Here is a 21,388-nt window from a genome sequence, read left to right on the forward strand (position 1 = left end):
TCTGATCTCCCTCAGCCAGGGCTTCCTCTTACATCCAGAACCCCAGTGGTGGCAACTGACTGTGTGGCACTTGAGGGGGATCGCCTGAGGTTTCAACATCTACCAGAAACAGTTAGAGCCACTATGCAAGCTACACATCGTCCTTCCACCATGCGCATAGAGACCACCTGGTTGGCCTATTGTAAGTCTCAAGAGGTTGATCCTCAAGTCTTTTCACCGTTCCATGTCCTGTCCTTTCTTCAGGCTGGTCTGGATAAAGTCTCGCCCCTAATAACTTGCGGAGGCAAGTGGCAGCCTTATCCACAATCCTTGTCCAAGATCGCTATCACCTCCTATCGCAACATCCATGAATTAGGAATTTTCTAAAAGGGGCCTCTAACATACGTCCATACATAGGTATCGATACATAGGTATCCAACTTGGGACCTCCCCTTGGTGCTGCAACCACTGCGGACAATTGCTTTGCATTTCCTCTTCATTAAAACCGCCTTTTTGGTTGCAATTCCTTCCGCCAGATGTATCGGAGATGTCCGCCCTTTCTTTATGACCTGATCTCTGCCATTTTCATCCGGACCGAGTGGTGCTACGCCTGGACCCAGCATTTGTCCTGAAGGTGAATTCCTGGTTCCATAGAACATAGGAGATCATTTTGCTGGACTTTTGCACGCACGGATCTCATCCATCAGAACTACGGTGGCATAAGTTGGACGTACGTTGAGCACTGAAAATTTATGTCCGTAGGACATAATCCTTTAGGAAATCAGAGGCATTATTTGTATCCTTTTCTTCTCATTCCATGGGATCCAAAGTTTTATCTCAGACAATTAGCCGCTGGATCTGTGACAGTATCGTAACAGCCTACAAAGCAGCGGGTTATCCAATTCCACAGAGTATGATGGCCCATTCCACCTGCTGCGCGGCCACTTCTGCAGCTTGGACTACTCCATTGAGAACATTTGTAGGGCAGCCACTTGGTCAGCCCTGTCAACGTTTATTAAGCACTATCGCATTGACTCATTTGCATCTTCAGAGGCGGCCTTTGGGAGGCGTTTGTTACAGAGGGTGTAGTCATCTTCGGCGCCCCTGGTCCAGCCTTCTCCCTGCCATTAATCTGAGGCTTGGGTATATCCCACATTGGATTCTCCTTGTAAGTGCATTGGAGAAGGACCATTGAACTTAACTGAACAGTCTTCTCAATGCACTGCAAGGAGAGTCCAAACCCACCCGGCTTTTTGGACCAGAGTCGCTTCTATTCATTCAAATTTATTCAAGTTTATTGTGCTTGTCTTTGGTTCAGTTAATAAATTTCCATTTGCTTTACTACTCCTTCATTTTTATTGACTGAGATAACTAGTGGGCGGTACCTACTTAATATTCAAATTAAACTCAGTCCCTACCAATCAGACTGGAGTATTACCCCACATTGGACTCTCCTTGCAGTGCATCGAGAAGACTGTTCAGGTAAGTTCAATGGTCCTTCTTTCATATTAGAGACGTGGCCACATCCATTGACTTGTCTGATATCTCATACAAAAGTAATGTAGATATTTCACATTTTGTAAGTTGAAAGCCTCTTGAAGAAATTCTGTTGTTTTACAGATTGGTATAGCAATTCTGTGAATTATATGAAATGATGACCTTGCATAATATGTTATGCATTGTTGTTCATTTGAGTGTCTTTTCCTTTTTAAAGCACTTCTAAGGACTAGAAGATTTTTACTGTGTCCTGATATGTAACTCAAAGAAAGTGTACTTTCTTTTTCACTTGACTATATGTGCATCTCATCTTCAGCTTCATTCAGAAATAATACATAATAGTAAATAATAACTAATGAAAATAATTTGAAAATAATATATCTGCATACATTTCACACAGATATTTAAGATGTAAGGGTTAAATGAAGCTACCAGTTTGAATGTAGAGATTCTCCATTGTGGATGGAGCCAGCCTTTTATCCTCCTTGACCTCCTCTACTCAGAATGAGGACCAAGTGTTACTTTTTGCTGAATCCACCTTCCTAGGATTCAGCTTTGACTTGGTCCTCAGACTGGATGGACGCGGCTACCTTTTCTCCCTTCCTAAATATTGACTTTTCTCTATTACTGACTGTTTGAATATTGACACCATTCCCCATCGTGAGTTCTTCCTCTGATTTGTAAGACTATTAGATTAAGTGCTTTTTCATCAGGACGTTCAGCAGTAGAGCCTTGACTCCTGCTGCAATGTCCCATTAGGCATTCACCATTGAGTGCTTGCCCTGGTCTGCCTTTGGAGTTATCAGCTCCCAGAGCTACAGGATGGCTCTTCGGCGAATGTCTGTATCTGATCCTGAGAGAGACTCAGGATAGGAGAAAGGTTCTGCCGTCTCTTTCTCAGAAGAGCAATTTCTGCCTTTTGGGCTGCTGACCAGAGTTTCTCAGCTTTTCCTGGCCCCAAGGTCAGTTCGGATCTAGGCAGCGCCAGCCTTAGGATAAATCCAGGAGGAGGAGGCAATTCAAGCAAGCTTTCAGGGAAAGAGGAGGAGGTCATCCCTTCTGCCACTCCCGATAGGGGGCCATCTCACCCTCTTCTCTGCATTGTGGGAGCGGACCACCCAGGAGAGATGGATCCTTGAAACGATCAGTCAGGGTCTCTCGCTAGAGTTTCTCTCCCTTCCCCCGAAGTTTTTCATTCAATGTCCCATATCCAGGGTGCCATCCAAGAAAACCATATGGATTCAGCTGTTCAGCACCTGCTGGACATTCGTACCATCCAGCAGGTCCTTCTGGATCAGGGTTCTAGTCCATCCTCTTTATAGTTTCCAAAGCCTCGGGGTTGATGTAGGGCAATTCTAGACCTTAGGCGTCTGAACCGATACAATATTATTATTATTATTATTATTATTATTATTATTATTATTATTAATTAGATTTGTATGCTAGGTTTATTAGATTTGTTTGATATATTTGTATATCCAATATAGATAGTTCAAGATGCACTCTTTACAGTCTGTCCTGGGGTGCGTATTGCAGGGTGATTATCTGGCTTCCCTTGACCTGACCAAAGCCTACTTGCATATACCTATTAACCATCTTCACTGACAATACCTTCGGTTCTGCTATGCGGATAGGCATTTCCAGTATAGGACTCTCCCCTTTGACCTTTCCTCGGCGCCCCCCCCCCCCCCGGGTTGTCACAAAAGTCCCAGCAACAATGGCAGCCCATCTCGGGTCCTTACTGGTGCATGTCTAGTATTACCTGGATGGTATTACCACCATCATCGTGGTGCATCATCTCCATGTAACTATCTCAACACTCCAACAGCACAGGTTTTTGATCAGTCAGGACAAGAGTCTCCCTGCTCCATTTGGGGGCTGTAGGGTTTCCCTATTCTAGGAGAGGCAGGACAGCATTAAGAGTTTGGTTGCCTAGCATTCATCCCTACCCTGAGAGGTCTATTCCTGCATATTCCTCGTTTGTTGGACTGGCGTAGTTGCTGTTCTTGTTTTTCTACTTCGACTGACTTTTTCCATGGTGGTCTCTGCGTTTTTGGCGGGTTCAGGAAGGGGAGGCTATCTGTTGGTGACTGTATCCTGTTGGTAGCCATTTCAAGTCTGCTTCTTCGGTCTCATCAAAGGTGGGTTCTAGGAGGGCGGATCTAGCAAAAAGTAACAGACTTGGTTATCATTCTGAATGGACTAGGACAACACAACCTGAATGCTGGCTCTACCTCATGAGAAGAGGTGTTTCAAGTAAGACAAACGCCCCTTTTCTGTCATCCAGGTCTTGGTTGTCCCAAAAATGGTTGTTCAAGAGGCAACTGGGCTTTCTGATTATTATTTTTTTTTTTTAAAAAAACAACATTTTGCTTTCTATAAAACATTTTGAAAAAAAAAATCATGTTGCCTCTTGAAAAATCACTTTTAGGACTACCAGTTTGAAATATCTTTCATATTCAGTGAATCTGAGCTACCCATTGCTGGGGACTATTGAGCTGTGCCATGTAAAATTCTAAATATCACATAATAAAAGTTGTTGGGCATTGCTCAGTGGGGCAGATTTTAAAAATGGTTTTTAGCTATCCAAATCATAAATTCTCCAGCCTGCTATCCCTACATCCATATCTCCACATTTCATTTCTCCTAGATTTTATGTGGTTGGAATTGCTTGGAGTCATAATTTACAAGTAATCCTTGATTTATAGCTATAATTGGGCCCAGAATGTCCATGTCTAAACATGGCGGTTAAGTAAATTGTGCCCATTTCATAACCTTTTTGCTAAGGTTGTTAAGTGAATCACTGCAGTTAAGCTAATCTGCCTTCCCTCATTGATTTCGGTTGTTAGAAGCTGGTTGGAAATCTTACAAACAACAATTGTATGACTCCTGCAACCATCCTAAATATGTACCAGTTGTCAAGCATCGCAAATTTTGGTCACATGACCATCACATGGGTGAGGATCAGTTGGAAGCCATTTTTTCCCAGTGCCGTTGAAACTTTGAATGATTGCTAAATGAATGGTTATAAGCTGAGGACTATATATGTACATCAAAGGCAATTCTAAATCCATTTAGGGTGGTGGAATCTGGAGCAGAAGTGAGGGGAGGGGTGAAAAGCTTAGCTAGCTTGCTGATGGGGAGGAAGTGCCTGAAGGAGATCCTTCCTAAAACTTTTTCAGTCTTTTTCTAGTATTTCTGTAGTGAGTCGAGGGGGATGGGAGAGTCAAGAAACCAGAAACGAAACCAGAAGCAAACCAGGGTGATATGTTTATTGCTAAGCACATTTGGTTAAGCCTGGAAAGATTGATTGTTTAGTGCAGGGGTCCCCAACCACCGGGCTGCGGACCAGTACCGGGCCGCGGGGCATGTTGCACCGGTCCGTGGAGTCAGCAGCTGCCGGCCCTCATGCCGCCACCCCCTCCCTCCAGCGCTTCGCCTCCTGCCGGGCAAGAGGCCTCGGGAGGCAGGTTCTGCCGGCCACAGGACGATGGATGGGACAGAGGGGCGGGAAGGACCGAGAGGCTCAAGCCTCTTTTGGCTTCTGCCGCGGGGCGCTTTTGCGTTTTTGGCTGGGGGGAGGCAGGAGGGCCAGCCTGACCCCCTCTCTCCAGTGCTTAGCTCCAGCTGGGCAAGAGGGCTTGGGAGGCAGGTTCTGCCGGCCACAGGACGATGGCGGGAAAGAGGGGCGGGGAGGACCAGCACCCCCATGCTTAATCCTGCCCCCAACCACGCCCCTTTCCGCCCCCACTGGGCCATAGAAAAATTGTCTTGCTGAAACTGGTCCCTGGTGGAAAAAACGTTGGGGACCACTGGTTTAGTGGGATGAACATTTGGAGGTGGGGGGAAAAGTCTTGTCCCAAGTAATTTTAAGAAACTATGGGAGAAAAATTGATTGTGCTTAGCTTTTATTGGGCAAAATTCCTTTTTAATTTTCAACCTCTTGGTTGAAAAGTAGAAAATTAACAAGCTGTCTGTATGGAACTATCTTTAAAAATGTTTGGAAATGATTTATTTGATAGCTTGTTTCCTTGCTTTCATAAATAACGGTATCAAAATGCTGTAGCAATAAAAATAACCTGGTGATATCTCATTAGCAGTTTGTAAATATGCAAGTTTTGCAGTTTCTATTCAAGGTTTTTTTTCTGTAAAAAGCCATTGTCAGCTGGAGCAGTTAAGTGATCTGCAATAATTGTTGTCTATTAGTGAAAAATGTAGTAAAAAGTGGCGTAATAAATATTACTTTCTTTCAGGACTGATTGCTCTTAATAAGAATTATGGGTATAGAAATGGAATCCCATTGAGTGGTTACAATTTTTACTTTAACATGTAGACATAAATTGAGAAAACACTTAAATAGAAATTAATATTTTAGTTGAAATTCCAAACGTAATTTCCTTTCTGTCACTTTTTGGTGACCTTTCATGACAGGTTGTCTCTATTGGAAGAAAGCATCCTTACTTGCTGATTAAAGATGGCATTTTAAACCATTTTATTACCAAGGGTGGCCAAATTAATTTTGACACTTGGAAGGACTAGAGGAATAATTGCTGATTCACTGCATTAGCTGTGTATGAAAGAATTCTGCAATAAAGATTGGATATGTGTTGGTAAAAATATGTTAAACATTTTTTTCTTATGAATGCAGCGGAACCATATCTTAAATGCTGCTCTTTTTAAATTAAAAGGAAAATCCTTTGAATTACAAGCATTTTAAAGCATGTAATAATGAACATAAATAAGTTCTTTAGGGACGACAATTGAAAGAATCATATACAATGAATGACAGAATTGGAAGGGACCTTAGAGGTCTTCTAGTCCAATTCCCTGCTTGAGCAGGAAACCTTATTACTGTGATGACGAACCTATGGCATACATAGGTTGGCATGCGGAGTCCTATATGCCCCATAGGTGTGCACACAGAGCTCTATATGTCCCATAGGTAGCATGCGGAGCCCTATATGCCGGCATGCAAACCATTGCCCTAGTTCAGCTCCAGCGTGCATGTGCATGCCAGCCAGCTGATTTTTGGCTCACACAGGGGCTCTGGGAGGGGTGGGAGAGGCCATTTTTGCCCTCCCCAGGTTCCACGGAAGCCTTTGAGTCTGGGCAGGGTAACAAATGGGACTATTGGGCTCACTGGAAGCCAGGAAATGGAGTGGGAGGTTCATGCGCACGTGTGCAGGGGATGGGGCAGTGTGTGGGGGAAATCACACACATGCGCAGGAGGGTAGAGTGCATGGGGCGCATTGTATTATGCGTGTAGGCATGCGTGTGCACATGTATGGAACATGTGTAAAAAAGGTTCGCCATCACTGCGCCATAACATTCCAAAAAATTGTTATCCAATCTCTTCTTTAAAAGTGTTGGAGTTCAGGAAGCCACAGTTTCTGGAGGCAAATCATTTGTTGTGTTTTATAAAGTACTTTTAAAATAAGTCCCATGTTACAAAATACAGGTAGTTCTCCTTCCCCCTGCAGCCATGAAATTGTCTTTTGGACTCTCAGCAAGCATGTAAGAGCTGTTTTCAGCATCCCACAGCCACACTATCAAAATTTCTGATGTTTTGCGCTGGAAACTGATGTTTGCTTCCAGTTTTGGCAAAAAGCAAAACAAAAACCATGACTTAACAGCTGGCACGACTTATATCTGGAATTCGGGCTCTGTTATGGTCATAAGTCAAGCACTAACTAAAGTTTAGGATTTATATTCTGAAATTGAGGGTCAGAAAAGTTCTCTCTGTATATATAAAGAATCACGCATGATCCAGTACCATTAGGTGAGAGGCAGGGTGGGGCTGTTTTATAGGCACTTCTTTTCAAGTTATGAGTTTGTTTGAAGGTAGTCAAAAATTGGAATAAATATTTGTGTGTGAAGGTGAAAAGACAAATTACTTGCCCTGAATCCAAACTCATCTTCCTTCCCTTACAACCCCTCCCCCATTTTTTAATCTAAATGAGACCTAATTGTACTTTTGTTAAAGCTGTAATTATTTTGATGGCATCCATTATGTGGGCGTAACATTCCCTAAGGAGGATTCTTGTCCCTCCTTTTACTCTGGTTTGTTATTCCTCAGTGCCATCCTATTTTGAGCACGTTGATGTGTAAGGCAGAATTGTATAAACTACTGGTAAATGGATTGGAGTTTTTGTTCCCATTACCTGGAGAATAAAGTTCTGTTTTAACAGTGGAAGTTACCTATGACCCCTTTGAGTTCACCTTCCCAGGCCTGATACTCTGTGCTCTGAATGTGTGCAGAATAAAGACAGCTAGCAACAGCAAATTGAACTTGTAAACTCAATTACTTACCGTATTCTCCTTAAAATTGGACATCCTTCTGCATGGGTTTTAGCTTGAATTAGCTATTTTTTAGAACATTTTGTTCAAACGGATAGAATGGACTACATGGTTCTGAGTGAGCCAGTGAAGAAAGATTTAGAAGCAATGAATGCTCCAATTACCAGATTTTGTCTTACAACTGTTACAGCATATTTCCTTTCTCCATAACACGATAATTTCCAAGTAAAAAGTACAGCATGGTTACTTCATAGTTTCCCATTAGCTAAAGGCATATAATGGGTCCTTAAACCAAGGCCTGTGGGCCCCATGCAGCCCATCAAAGCCATTAATCCAGCCCACGCAGAACCCCGAGTCTGCCACTGGCCACATCGACCTGCCCACCCTTCGACCTAATGCAGGACTTATTGTTTTGAGCCCCACAGGCTGGAACTGAAAGGTAAGGCCAACTATTTTTGTCTGCACAGATGCAAGGGAGGTAAAAAACAGGGCGCACAGATCCATCAGAAGGCCAAGAAATGAGCGAAAACAACCCATTTTTGCCCCAGAAAATGGGATATTTTTTCTTGGTTTTGGACTGCAGAATGCTGTTGCGGGGAGGAGGGAGGTGAAAAATGGGGTTCACAGGTGCCCCAGGCAGACAAAAACCAGACAAAAACTGCCTGTTTTCACCTCTCCTGTTTCCAGAAAATAAGATAGAAAGAGGAAGGGAGAAGAGAGTGAGAGCTAGAAAGAGAGAGAGATAGGGAGAGATTTCTCAAGCTTCTTGGGGCTGAGAAGAATTGCTGCAAAACTGAGTTTCCTGAAGTGGACCACTAGACTCCTAAGCAACTGAAAAAATGATTTATTTAGTAAAAAAAATAGTCAACCAAAAAAGCAATATGCAAACAAAAGCAAATAAAATACCCCCAGGAGCAGAACAAAGTTTAATTTGTGTGCATTATTTAGTTACCCATCCAGTCACATGACCACCTAGCCATACTGCCTACCCAATCTGCCCCCCCCCAAACAGTCTGAGGGAGTGTGAATTGGCCCCCTGTTTAAAATATTTGAGGACCCCTGCTACATATTTTTGTGAGAAGGGACAAAGAAAGAAATAAGGTGTGTTTAGAATGAAATATTGCTTAAAGTTTGCTTTAAAAGGCTACTATCCAGATGTGATATCCAGCAGGTTCTGCTGACAGGTTCTGGAGAACCAGTGGCAGAAAGTTCGGAGAACTGGCAAATAACACCTTTGGCTGGCCCCAGAGTGGGATGGGAATGAAGATTTTGCAGTATCCTTCCATGCCCATCAAGCTATGTCCATAGAACCAGTATTAAAAATAAAATGATTTCAGCATTGCTACTATCAAAACATTCTGGAATATTTTTAAATCTGCTACTTTTATGAAGACTTTTGTTTCAAAGAGCTTTCATAGAAGTATGATGTTGATATGCCTAGGAAGCATGTCCTGAAGATATAAAGGCACCAAATATGTCTTATTTTACTTACCCTTATTTTACTTTATTTTACTTTTACTTATATGTCGTCTTATTTTACGTTTTGCTTGTTGTTAGAAATTGTCCATATGGAGCACTATAGAAGCTTAAGAGATAGTCAAATGTAACACCTAATTAAATTCATAAGATTTTAGCAACCGGGTACTATATTACATGTATATTTTTTATATTAATTACTGAATTTTTGCAAAATTTTGTAGGGGAAAGGTTGAAACAAAACTATTTAAAGTTAATTAGTAAAGTATAATAAGCAAACCCAAAAATAAATTTATTTCAAAAAATCAGTTATGAAACTATTATTGAAAGAATAAAGAGTTTGATAGCTTGAGTGTAAATATGCATTTCCATTTGCAAATTAAAAGGATACAATCAGATTAATTCTTTAAATTTTAATATATTGTCTTGATGTGTGCACCATGCTAGTTGAATATGTTTACGTGCACACAATCTTTGCTATTGTAATGAGACTATTCTCGGCTCATAGCTCTTAATTCTTCAGGCAAATAGTAAGTTATATTTTCTTTCATCTGATAGAACTTTCTGCAGAAGCCAAAGCAGCCTTATTTGAATTTGAAGAACGGGAAAGGCAGCTAAAACAAGGACGGTATGGCTCCCGAAGAGGAGGAAGACGAGGAGGGTTATTGATGTGTCATGGGTTGGGAGAACTAAGAAGAGATATCAGCGAAAGAGGAAGAATGAAGGATCACCGGTCTGCTTTACTGTCAACCCACACAACTGTGACGGTACTCTAAATACAATTGTGATGCTTGGGTGGAGGAATTCAAATGGTAGAAGGCCTGCTTAAGTTTAACTGCTTAAATGAGAATGCTTAATTCAGAGCCTTATTCTTAAGACTCTTAAACTCAGGAGAATTGTTATTTACAATCTAAAGTTTTATTTTGTTTTATTTCGTTTATTTATGCATTTATTTTTTATTATTAATAATGAGTAACACAAGGCAGCTAGAGTACCCTATGAGGTTGGTTGGGTCGAGAGAAAGTCACTGGCCCAAAATCACCCAGCCAAGCTTTCAGTTTGGGCTAGAACTCATAGTCTTCTGATTTCTGGACTGGTGCTTTAACCACTACAGCATCTGGTTCTCTGGATCTTTAGGATTTGTGTGGATCCCTTTGTGTGGATCGCTTTCTTGATACTTCTTGTAGTTCTGCAAAACCTGCAGTGCCAGGGACGTCTCTTTCTCATGTCTCTATGAATGTGCTTGACATGGTATAATGTAAAAATGGCTTTTTGATATAAATAAAGGGGGAAGGGGATCATGTCCTAATTTCATCATGACAACAGAAGAATCTTGTTGATAAACCTATGTTTAGAATGCTGAATTTGTAGTACCTTCGTGTGTGAGAGAAATTACTGCTAACTTGTATCCAGGAATGAACTTACTTTCATTCCATCCATAGCCAAAGTGTTAGGATGTCTCCATTTTCATCTGCCCATTCCCCAAGAGAAACTTAAGTTTCTAGGCAACCTATGAAAATAGAGATATTATCAGTTGCCACAAATTTGTTTAACCCATAAAAATCCCTCAAATTAATTTCAATAAACATCAATGGTCTCAATAATGGTCACAAAAGAAGAAAAATCTTTTCCAAACTCTTGAGCCAAAAAGCCCAAACAATAGGTTTGCAAGAAGTACACATTAAACAATTGCATAAAAAATACCTGGAATATTCCAAGCTGGGGGAACTTTATACATCATTAGATGGAAAAAAGAATTAAAACCTAAAGAAATAAGAGCAGATTCAGAGGGCAGATATATAATGACTGAAATCGAAATTAAAGGAGAGAAAGTAATAATAGTTAATATTTATGCCCCAAACCAAAAACTGAAACAATTTTACAAAAAAAATTGATGAAATTCTACTTCAAATTGATTTTAAAAACATCTGCGTAATAGGAGATTACAATGCGATTGTGGATACAAATATGGATCACAAGGCAGGGAACAAAAGTAGATGAAAAGACCTACTTTACCTATTACATTTAATAAAATGGCAGAGGAATTAGACCTTATAGATATTTGGAGATTAAGACACCCAAAAGAGAAATAATTTACTTTTTTCTCAGCACGGCACAAATCCTTCTCCAGAATAGATATGATATGGTTAAATAAAGGAATGTATACAAAAATAAAATTGGTCGAAATAGAACCAAACACCTGGGCTGATCATAACCCCCTAAAGACTATATAGCAGGGCGTAAAGAAAGAATATAAGAGATGGACACTAAACACAAATTTGCTTCAAGATGAAAACTATACAAAGATGATTAACAAAGAAATAGAATTATTCCTTGTAGAAAACTACTTCAACACAAATACTCTGGGATACATTAAAAGCATACACTAGAGAATTAACAATAGCATATACACCAAAAAACAAAGAGAGGAGAAGGAAGAATACAATCACTATATAAATAAAATTACAAGCTTAGAAAGAAACCTCCAACAAGACTCAACAAACAGTAAGACTCTGAAACTATTGAGGGAAGCCAGATATAAAATAAATATCATTGATCAACAAGAACAAATTAGAAATATAAAGCAAACAAAACAAACTTATTTTGAAACAGCCAACAAACCAGGTAGATGGCTTTCCCAAAAGATCAAAAAATAAAAAGTGATAAATTGATCTATCAACTAGTAGACAAAAATGGAATGGTCCAATATATGGAACAACAGAAAAAAGAAATAATACAGGATTATTATAAAAATCTATACACCACAAATGGATGATCTTGATAAACAAATGCTAAATGACAAAATAACTATTCAGGAAAACCAACAAGCCGTGAAAAAACAAAAAAGCAACAAATCTCCAGGCCCGGTTGGCTTCCCAGCAATGTAGCCTCTAAGGTGTGTGGCCACGCACCCAACCCCCCCCCCACGCACCCTTTTCCAAGGCCGTGCAAGGAGCCGCGGCCATGGCTGCGGCTGCCCCCCCAGCACCTTCGGCCCCTCGCGCCCCTGGCTTCTCGCCACTGCCCCCTGCCCGCCTGCTCGATCCACCCCTCTTTCTCCTCCTCCGCTTCCCGCCTTGGGGCGCGGCTCCTCCCGCAGCAGTGGCTGCAGCGGCGCTGGTAGCTACGGCTTCTCGTCCTCCTGATCTGGCTGCTAGCTGCTCCAAGCGCTTTGGGAGCACCCACCCTGCCCCTCTCACAGTCCCTTCGCCGAGAGCGCTTTTGTCCCGGGCTGTCAGCGAAGAGGCTGCAGGAGAGGCGGGGCGGGCGTTCTTCTCACAGTGGAGGCAGGCAAAGGTGATTTGGAATGTCGGGCACACATGCGCGCACATTCCCCATCCTCCTGCCATTCAAAATAAGAAAATCCTTCGCCGGTCTCCTCAGAGAAGAAAGGAAGAGAGAGAAAAAGAGAACAAGAGAGAGAGAGAGAGCACAAGACATAGCAAGATAGAGAGAGAGGGGGAGAGAGAGAGAGGGAAAGAGAGATAGCAAGAGAGAGAAAACAAGAGAGAGAGAGAGAGAGAGAAAGCAAGAGAGAGAGAGAGAGAGAGAGCAACAGAGCGAGATAGAAAGGAGAGAGGGTGAGAGAAAATGAGAAAAAAGGGGAGAGAGAGAGAAAGCAAGAGAAAGAAAGCAAGAGAGAGAGAGAGTGAGAAAGAGGAAGAAAGCAAGAGTGTGTGTGTGAGAGAGAGAGAAAGCAAGAGAGAGAAGAGTGGAAGGAAGAGAGAGAGAGAAATGATAGAAAAAAGGAGAAAAAAGAAATGAGAAAATGATTGAGGCAGAGAATGACAGGAAAGAGAGAGAAACAGAGAGAAGTGACTTGATTTAAAGCAAATGGTAAAAGCACTTAAATAATGACAGAGAAACACCCCCCCCCAGCCCTCACCTGTTTTTATTAATAGTTATGCTTTTGGTTTTGCTGGTTGTTTTAGTTTTAATAGTAATAGATTTTGTTTTGTTTTATTATTAATTTCTTTTAATAAAAAAAGAAGGGATTTTTTTTCTTATTTGTTTGTTTGTTTGTTTATACTTCTATGCCGCCCAGTCCCAAGGGCACTGCCGCTCAGACACTATCCTTTTCTGCCCACACCGAAAAAAAATTAGAGGGAATATTGCTTCCCAGGAGAATTTTATAAAAAGAATAATGGAACCCATCCTATGGGAAATATACAACAAAATATTAAAACAGGCAAAAATCCCAGACTCATGGAGAGAGTCCTATATAACAGTAATCCTGAAAGAAGGACTAGATAAAGATAAAATACAAAATTACAGACCAATATTGCTGCTGAACGCAGACTACAAGATTTTCATGTTGATACTAGCTGAAAGAACCCAAAAAATTCTAAATAAAATTATCAACACTGATCAAAGTGGTTTTTTACCACTTAGACAAATTTCATGTTGTACCAGAACAGTATTAGACATCCTGGAGTACTGTGAAGTGCATCCAGGAAGGCAGGTAGCTCTCGCCTTCCTGGATGCGCAGAAAGCATTTGATAATGTCAGCTGGCGATACTTATTAGAATTAATCAGAGAACTAAAATTCGGCAATAAATTTGAAAATATAATTCAGAACATATATACCCTTCAGTCAGCCAGGGCAATAATAAACAGTGACATGACAGATCTATTTCCCATAGAAAAAGGGGTACGCCAGGGTGTCCAATGTCACCTCTCCTATTTATATTAACACAAGAACTATTATTAAATAAAATATGAAATAATAAAGAAATAGAAGGAATTAAAATAAATTATGAAGAATACAAATTGCAGGCATATGCAGATGACTTAGTATTCTTCTTGGAAGACCCTATAAACCCAGGCCCCGAACTACTCAGAGAAATAGAGAGATTTGGTGAATTTTCAGGATTAAAAATTAATAAATAAAAAACAAAGCTCATGACAAAAAATATGACTCTGAAGCAAATTAAGAAATTAGAAGATGTCACAAATCTCCAAACTACCAAAAAGACTAAATATTTGGAACTAGCTATATCTAACAAGATTCTATCCATCAAGAAAGACAATTATGAAAAACTCGCACAGGAAACCAAAATAAATTTGGAAAAGTGGGGGGATCTACAATGATCAATACTAGGCAGAATTGCAGTAATCAAAATGAATATCCTCCCAAAATTTCTTTATATTTTTCAAATCGCTCCTATTAATATAGACCAAAAATTTTTCAGGGAAATTAATAAAAACATTTCAAGATTCATCTGGCAAAACAAAAATTCTAGAATCAAATTTTCATACCTTCAGGATAGTAAAAATAGAGGAGGCCTCGGACTCCCGGACCTAAAATTATACTATAAAGCTGCTAGTCTAATATGGATAAAAGACTGGATTAATCTTTCCAACAAAAGAATCCTGATACTGGAGGGACACGACCTACAAATGGGTTGGCATGCCCATCTCTGGAAAGACGAAATAAAAACACAAACCACTTTCAATAAGCATTTGATTAGAAAATCCTTATTAAAAACTTGGTATGAAATTAAAAGGAAATATTACACAAAAATCCCCAGATGGTTATCCACCATGGAAGCTATTATCTATCCAAATTTGATAGACCCAACAAGAACTTTAAAATATACTGACATCTTATACCCAAATGGGCATTTAAAAACCAGAGAAGAACTTGAATTACAAAATTATAAGATGGATTGGTGGACTTACACACAAATAAAATCCAGATATAACAAAGATAGACAAACCCACGGCATCGAAATCTCCACCAAAACTTTAGATAAAATTTTGATAGGACAGGAGGACAGACAAATTACTAAAATTTACCAACTATTCCTTGAGCAAGACAGAATGGAAGACATAGTCAAAACGCCTATGATAGCTTGGGCTAAAAATGTTCAACAGGATATACATTTAGCGGATTGGAAATGATCATGGAACATAATCTCCAAAATTACACTATCAGCAGCATATAAAGAAATTTTTTATAAAATTTTCTATAGATGGTACATGCCCCCATCAAGGTTAGCAAAGATCTACCCGACACTACAAGACACCTGGAAATGCAAAAAACAAAAAGGTTCCTTTTTTCATACGTGGTGGTCCTGCCCTAAAATTCAAAAAGTATGGAAAACAACCCACAGATGGCTTACAGAAATGATAAAAGAGGAGATAGAATATATCCCAGAGGGCATGCTCTTAGGAGTTTGGAAAAGACGTTAGTCCAAGCAAACGGTTTTCCTTATGACACACATAATCACCGCAGTTAGAATATCACTGGCACAAATGTGGAAAAATGAACAGACCCCATCGGAAAGCTTAATTATTGATAAAATATATAGATGTACAGTGGTCCCCCGATCATTGCGAGGGTTCCGTTCCAGGACCCCTCGCAATGATCGGTTTTTCGCGAAGTAGCGCTGCGGAAGTAAAAACACCATCTGCGCATGCGCAGATGGTGTTTTTACTTCCGCCGCAGCAGCGAGGAGCCGAAGATTGGGGTTTCCCCACCGCCCACGCAAACTCCTCGCTGCCGCTCGCCCGCCCTTCGCCCGCCGACGCCCTTCGCTCGCGCCGCTTCCCAGCTGAGTCCTGAAGCCAATTCGCTTCAGGACTCAGCTGGGAAGCGGCGCGAGCGAACGGCGTGGGCGGGCGAAGGGCGGGCGAGCGGCGGGCGCGCGGGCAGGCAGGCGGCGGACAAGCCGTTCGCTCGTGCCGCTTCCCAGCTGAGTCCTGAAGCCAATTCGCTTCAGGACTCAGTTGGGAAGCGGCGCGAGCGAACGGCGTGGGCGGGCGAAGGGCGGGTGAGCGGCGGGCGCGCGGGCAGGCAGGCGGCGGACAAGCCGTTCGCTCGCACCGCTCGCGCGGGCAGGCAGGCGGCGGACAAGCCGTTCGCTCGCGCCGCTCGCTCGCGCCGCTTCCCAGCTGAGTCCTGAAGCCAATTCGCTTCAGGACTCAGCTGGGAAGCGGCGCGAGCGAACGGCGTGGGCAGGCGAAGGGCGGGCGAGCGGCGGGCGCGCGGGCAGGCAGGCGGCGGACAAGCGGTGGGCGGACAAGACAAGCGGCGGGCACGGCAGCAGCGAGGAGTTTGCGTGGGCGGTGGGGAAACTCCTCGCTGATGCCCGCCGCTCGCCCTCCCGCCAGCAAGAGGGGGAAGACCCAGGGAAGCCGCCCAGCAGCTGATCTGCCCAGCGCCATCTACGCATGCGTGGCCATAGAAAAAAAGGGCGCGCATGCGCAGATGGTGTTTTGACTTCCGAGTTGAAAAATCGCCATATAGCCGTTCGCAATGATCGGGATCGCGATACCCGGGGGATCACTGTATAGAGATGGACGAAATGACAAACTCAATCAAGGGAATAAAATATAAAGAATCTAAAGAATTATGGCACAAATGGCACGAATGGATTCAAAACAAAAACCGAAAAGTAACAATACAAAGTATCAGTATATATAGAAATAAAAATAAACACCTCGTAATATTAATGAAAATGAGATAAAAGCATGGGACGAATGATTACTCTATTACAGAAACTTTTTAAAAAATGTGTATACTTGTTAATAACTCTTTATCTTTTTTTTCTCTTCTAATATTACACTTTACCTATGTCATCTATATTTGATTGTATATAATTTAACAGAATATATAGAGAAATGAACGATATATTTAACATGTAATAGAAATGGATTAAGAACTGTAAAAACAAAACAAAACATATGAGAAAATATTCTTTTTAAAATCAATAAAGAAATTCTTTTTTAAAAATAAAAATCCCTCCCTTGTATTTTTTTGTGGGGCAGGTTTTTAATTTCCCCCCCCAAATAATGGAAATACTATCTTCTGTTTTTAATTTCAGACACATTCAGACAGGATATTTCATCATCCCATTCGGAACCTTTTTCAGCAGCATCAACAATCACAGCAACAGCTACGGGGTCTGCTCCCTCTCCCCACTCCGCTTCACACACCTCCCCCTCCCCCTCAAGGAATTCATATGCCATCCCAAGTAGACCCCCCAAGAATGCTGATGACTTCTCCTTCAGTGGCATCCCAACAGCCAAAAAACATACACATAAATCCACACTTCAAAGGAGCTGTAGGAAATGTTCAAGGTAGGAATCTTTTCAAAGAAAGTCTAGGTAGATTTCAAGCATTACTGCAAAATGTAATGGACAATGCTTGTTGCTTACATATTTGGATGTAAATGTTTCTCATTTTTAAAGAATCTCTTTGGAGATACCACTGAGAAAGAGATAGAAGCCAAGAGAGCTTCTATGTCAGTGATGGCGAACGTTTTTTTCTTTGGGGGCCCGAAAGAACATGTGCATGCGCTATCATGAATACGCAAGTGCCCATACCCATCAGTCAAAATAGCTTCCCCTGCCCTCCGGAGGCTCTCTGGAGGCTAGAAACAATCTGTTTCTCAACTTCTGGTGGACCCGGTAGGTACATGTTTTGCCCTCCCTAGGCTCCAATGGCTTTCCTGGAGCTGGGGGAGGATAAAACCGCCTTCCCCCATCCCCCGGAGGCTCCCTGGAAGCCGGAAATGCCCTCTCAGAGCCTATGTGTGAGCCAAAAATCAGTTGGTTGGCACATACATGCATGTTGGAGCTGAGGTAGGACAACGGCTCGCGTGCCATCAGATATGGCTCCGCGTGCCACCTGTGGCACCCATGCTATAGGTTCGCCATCACTGTTCTATATTGATCATCCTCAACTATGCTAAGCAATGTAGATCAATGGTCTTGGCATAAGTTGGGTTTTGATGTTATCTTTATTTTTATAGCACTAGGTATTTCTGTGTAGAATTCCTTAGATTCATCCCCTGAACTTAGACAATGGGAAACTGGAATTATAGAAAAATAAAAATAAATAAGAAAAATAAATGTATATAAATTTAAACCAGGATTTGTATTTTTAATTCTGATGGTATTATAAGACAACTTGTCCCAAAGGGGCTGGGTTTTTGGGGTTTTTTTTGCAAAAGGCAACTGGACTTTTCTCTGGTGGTTTTTTGAATGTTCTGAAGAAGCTTCTTGGATGAGAGACAAAATATTTTCAAAGAAAAAAACAACCCAAGAAAGTCCAGCTGCCTTTTGGAAAAGCTACCTTGAGCAACTTTGACTTGGATGATTAAGAATCTCTAAAGACTAGATAGCTTGTAATAATGATTTCTTTAATTCCGGTTATTTTTCTGGTTGGTTGATTAATAAAATAAACCACATATTTTCCTTACAAATGCTGAACCCCAAACAAAACTATATCATAGTCTAGCAGAATAGGTGAAGTGAGGAATTATTTTTGAAATAGAAAAAAAGTCCAATGACTTTAGGATATGATTGATAAATTATAATCAAACAAAACATTTAAGATCTCTTAAGGATTCTTGCAGGTTAATTCTGGTGCAGAAATTTCCATTCAATCAATGTGTTTTTGTAACTTAAGTGAGCAGCGGTAAAAGCTGTGTGTGTGTGTGGGAGAGAGAGAGATCGCTTATTTGTTAATTCAGTGCTACTTCTTCACACATGCTTTTCTTTAGTTTTACTCCCTTTTTTCATTTACTCCCTTTGCAAAAAATTTAATCATTTCATTGCCTTATCTTAGGAGGTACAACACAGTGTGAACAATAAGCCAGCATAGAACATGTTTACTCAGGAATAAATGCAGCTGAGCTTAAATGGTCTTTATTTCCTAGTAAGCATGCATAATGCTGTGATGCATAATTGAATTAATGTGAATTAACCCACAGAATAGGTATAATATCTTGAATTTTGGAAAATCCTGACATGCCTCTGATGCTGTGCTGTCAAGATTTTGTCCCTCACTCAGTAATGTGTGAAACAAAACAAATATTTCAAATTGCCTGTGCCTTGTTTAATTTTGTAGCCTATGCCATCAGCATCCTAATTGCCCTGTTGCATGGTGTTAACACATTTTGTCTGCCCGCAGCTGTCGGGGAGAATGGGGCGGCAGCTGCCTGTGAATGTGGTTATATATGAAAATGGCCCGGAGTCTTGGCTAAAACAAATTGATTTAAAAGGTGTGCTCCTTGTTTTTAGTGCCCTTGCTGCCAGTCCCAACCCAGCCAAGACCTGCTGTAGGACCCCAGAGATTCCCTGTGAGTAGCAGCTGTTCCTTCTTCTCTGATATGGATAAGCATACATTTGTAAAGAAATATTAATATGGCAAATGAAAGTGGTGCCAGTGAAATATAATTTTAAGGATTTGCAAATATTGACAGTGATCTGTGAGCTAGAAAATTGTTTGTTAAAAGCTTAAAGGTCAATGAATTTTTCAGGCCTGAATTAATTTTGTTTTAATTGTAAAAACTTCCAGTAGGGAGTTTAAAACACATACACACACATACTGGCTGGGTTTAAAATAATAATAAGGATTCTGTCCATCCATTAGAGTCCTTTCAAAATATACAGAACTGGGTTTCTTTAATAAAAAAGGGTATCAAATAATGTAAATGCAAACAATTTTAATAATTATTTCAATAATTTTAATACATTTAATAATAATTTTATAAAAAAATAATTTTGTATCATTAATACCAAAACTGATTTGCTAGTGGTGTCTGTCACTTCCTTATCTTTTTTTTTTGTCCCAAACACAGTAACCAGGTATTTCCCCTATCAAAGCTACTACATTTGGTTAATTTGTGTCCCAGTGTCATTGAATATTCCCACTTCTTTTCCCATTCATATTTTTTTGGTATATATATTTCCCAGATTTCACCTACCACCCAAGCTTTGTATTCCTTCAGTTACAGTATCAATACATATAACAGGAGCATTCAGTGATGTTGCCTTCATTCACCAAAACAACATATTCCTTTAAACTTTTTTTAGCATTGGTAAAACAAAAACAAAAAGATTTTACCTATTAGACTAATAATCAGAAATTAGTAAATACCTTTTAGAAATATGGGAATGTATCCTTATGGTATTATATCCGAAAAGTCTGATGTATTTTATTGCTTCTGTTTACTGCACACCACCTTTAAATTTCAAAAACAATTTAAAATAATGCTCATGTGATGAGTTGATTTCTGTTTTAAATACCTGCAAATCATATCCTTTGTAGTTAGTTATTTTGCAGCAGTGAAGTCGGAATTGTGAAAAAATCTAGTCTGGAAATACACACTGTGGTAGTATTCGTTGTTTAATTGCTCTTTGTAGGTTCTTTATCACAGAAGGATAATAAATGATGGTCTCCATGATTCTCTTAGCACCAAGTCCTCCTTTGCAGTTCATACACAGTGCTAAATGAAACTCAGATGGACTCTGGTGGTATTGTTCATGTACTGCGAAAGCACAAGAAATTGGCACATTTATTAGTTATCTTATAATTTGTGATATTTGTTTTGATAGAATTAATCGTCTTTTGGATCCATAATTATTATATGCTGGTATTTATTTTCCTCGAGAATGTGCATATTTGATTCACAAGTCCTGATAAAGCCTGTTTATCATGTATCAACGTAGGTTTATCATAACTAGAGGCATTTGACACTGCCTATAATTAATCATCCCAAAGATAATGTATGACCAACCCACAGTTTTTAAGGGCGGCTTTGTTTTCTAGGCATGACTCCGGTGAATATCAATGGTGATTTTGACTAATACTGTAGCTTTCACCAAACATGGGTACAAATTCAGATAATGTATGTTTTAAAGCAGGGATCTCCAACCTTGGCAACTTTAAGCCTTGTGGATTGAATGCGGGCTGAGGAATTCTGGGAGTCCATAAGTCTTAAAAGTTGCCAAGGTTGGAGAGCCCTGTTTTAAAGGCATGCTATCAGAACGTTTGTATAAAAAGAATGAATTGAAATTTTTAAGGGTCAGTTGGTGGACATAATAATAATAATAATAATAATTATTATTATTATTATTTATTAGATTTGTACACCGCCCCTCTCTGAAGACAGCTCACAACAATAATAAACAGTATACAGTAAACAAATCTAATATTTAAAAAGAGATATCTAAAAAACCCATTATATAAAACCATACAACACAAGCGTACCATACATAAAACTATATAAGTCTGGGGGAAATGTTTCAATTTCCCCATGCCTGGCGGTATAGGAGGGTCTTAAGCTATTTACGAAAGACAAGGAGGGTGGGGGCAGTTCTAATCTCTGGGGGGAGTTGATTCCAG

General features: G+C 40.5%; 1 protein-coding gene across 10 annotated transcripts in view; it reads left to right on the plus strand.

The window, feature by feature from the left end:
- Positions 1–21,388, plus strand: part of RBM33 (RNA binding motif protein 33) — a 154,971-nt gene that overhangs the window by 33,712 nt on the left and 99,871 nt on the right. For all 10 annotated transcript variants that reach the window (XM_070728283.1, XM_070728287.1, XM_070728284.1 and 7 more), the window contains 3 exons: positions 9,808–10,016; positions 17,079–17,334; positions 19,282–19,340. In XM_070728283.1, the coding sequence (XP_070584384.1) occupies positions 9,808–10,016; positions 17,079–17,334; positions 19,282–19,340 (524 nt within the window). The remainder of the gene's footprint in view (positions 1–9,807; positions 10,017–17,078; positions 17,335–19,281; positions 19,341–21,388) is intronic.

The sequence above is a fragment of the Erythrolamprus reginae genome, chromosome Z (assembly GCF_031021105.1).
Source record: "Erythrolamprus reginae isolate rEryReg1 chromosome Z, rEryReg1.hap1, whole genome shotgun sequence".
Taxonomy (NCBI): domain Eukaryota; kingdom Metazoa; phylum Chordata; class Lepidosauria; order Squamata; family Dipsadidae; genus Erythrolamprus; species Erythrolamprus reginae.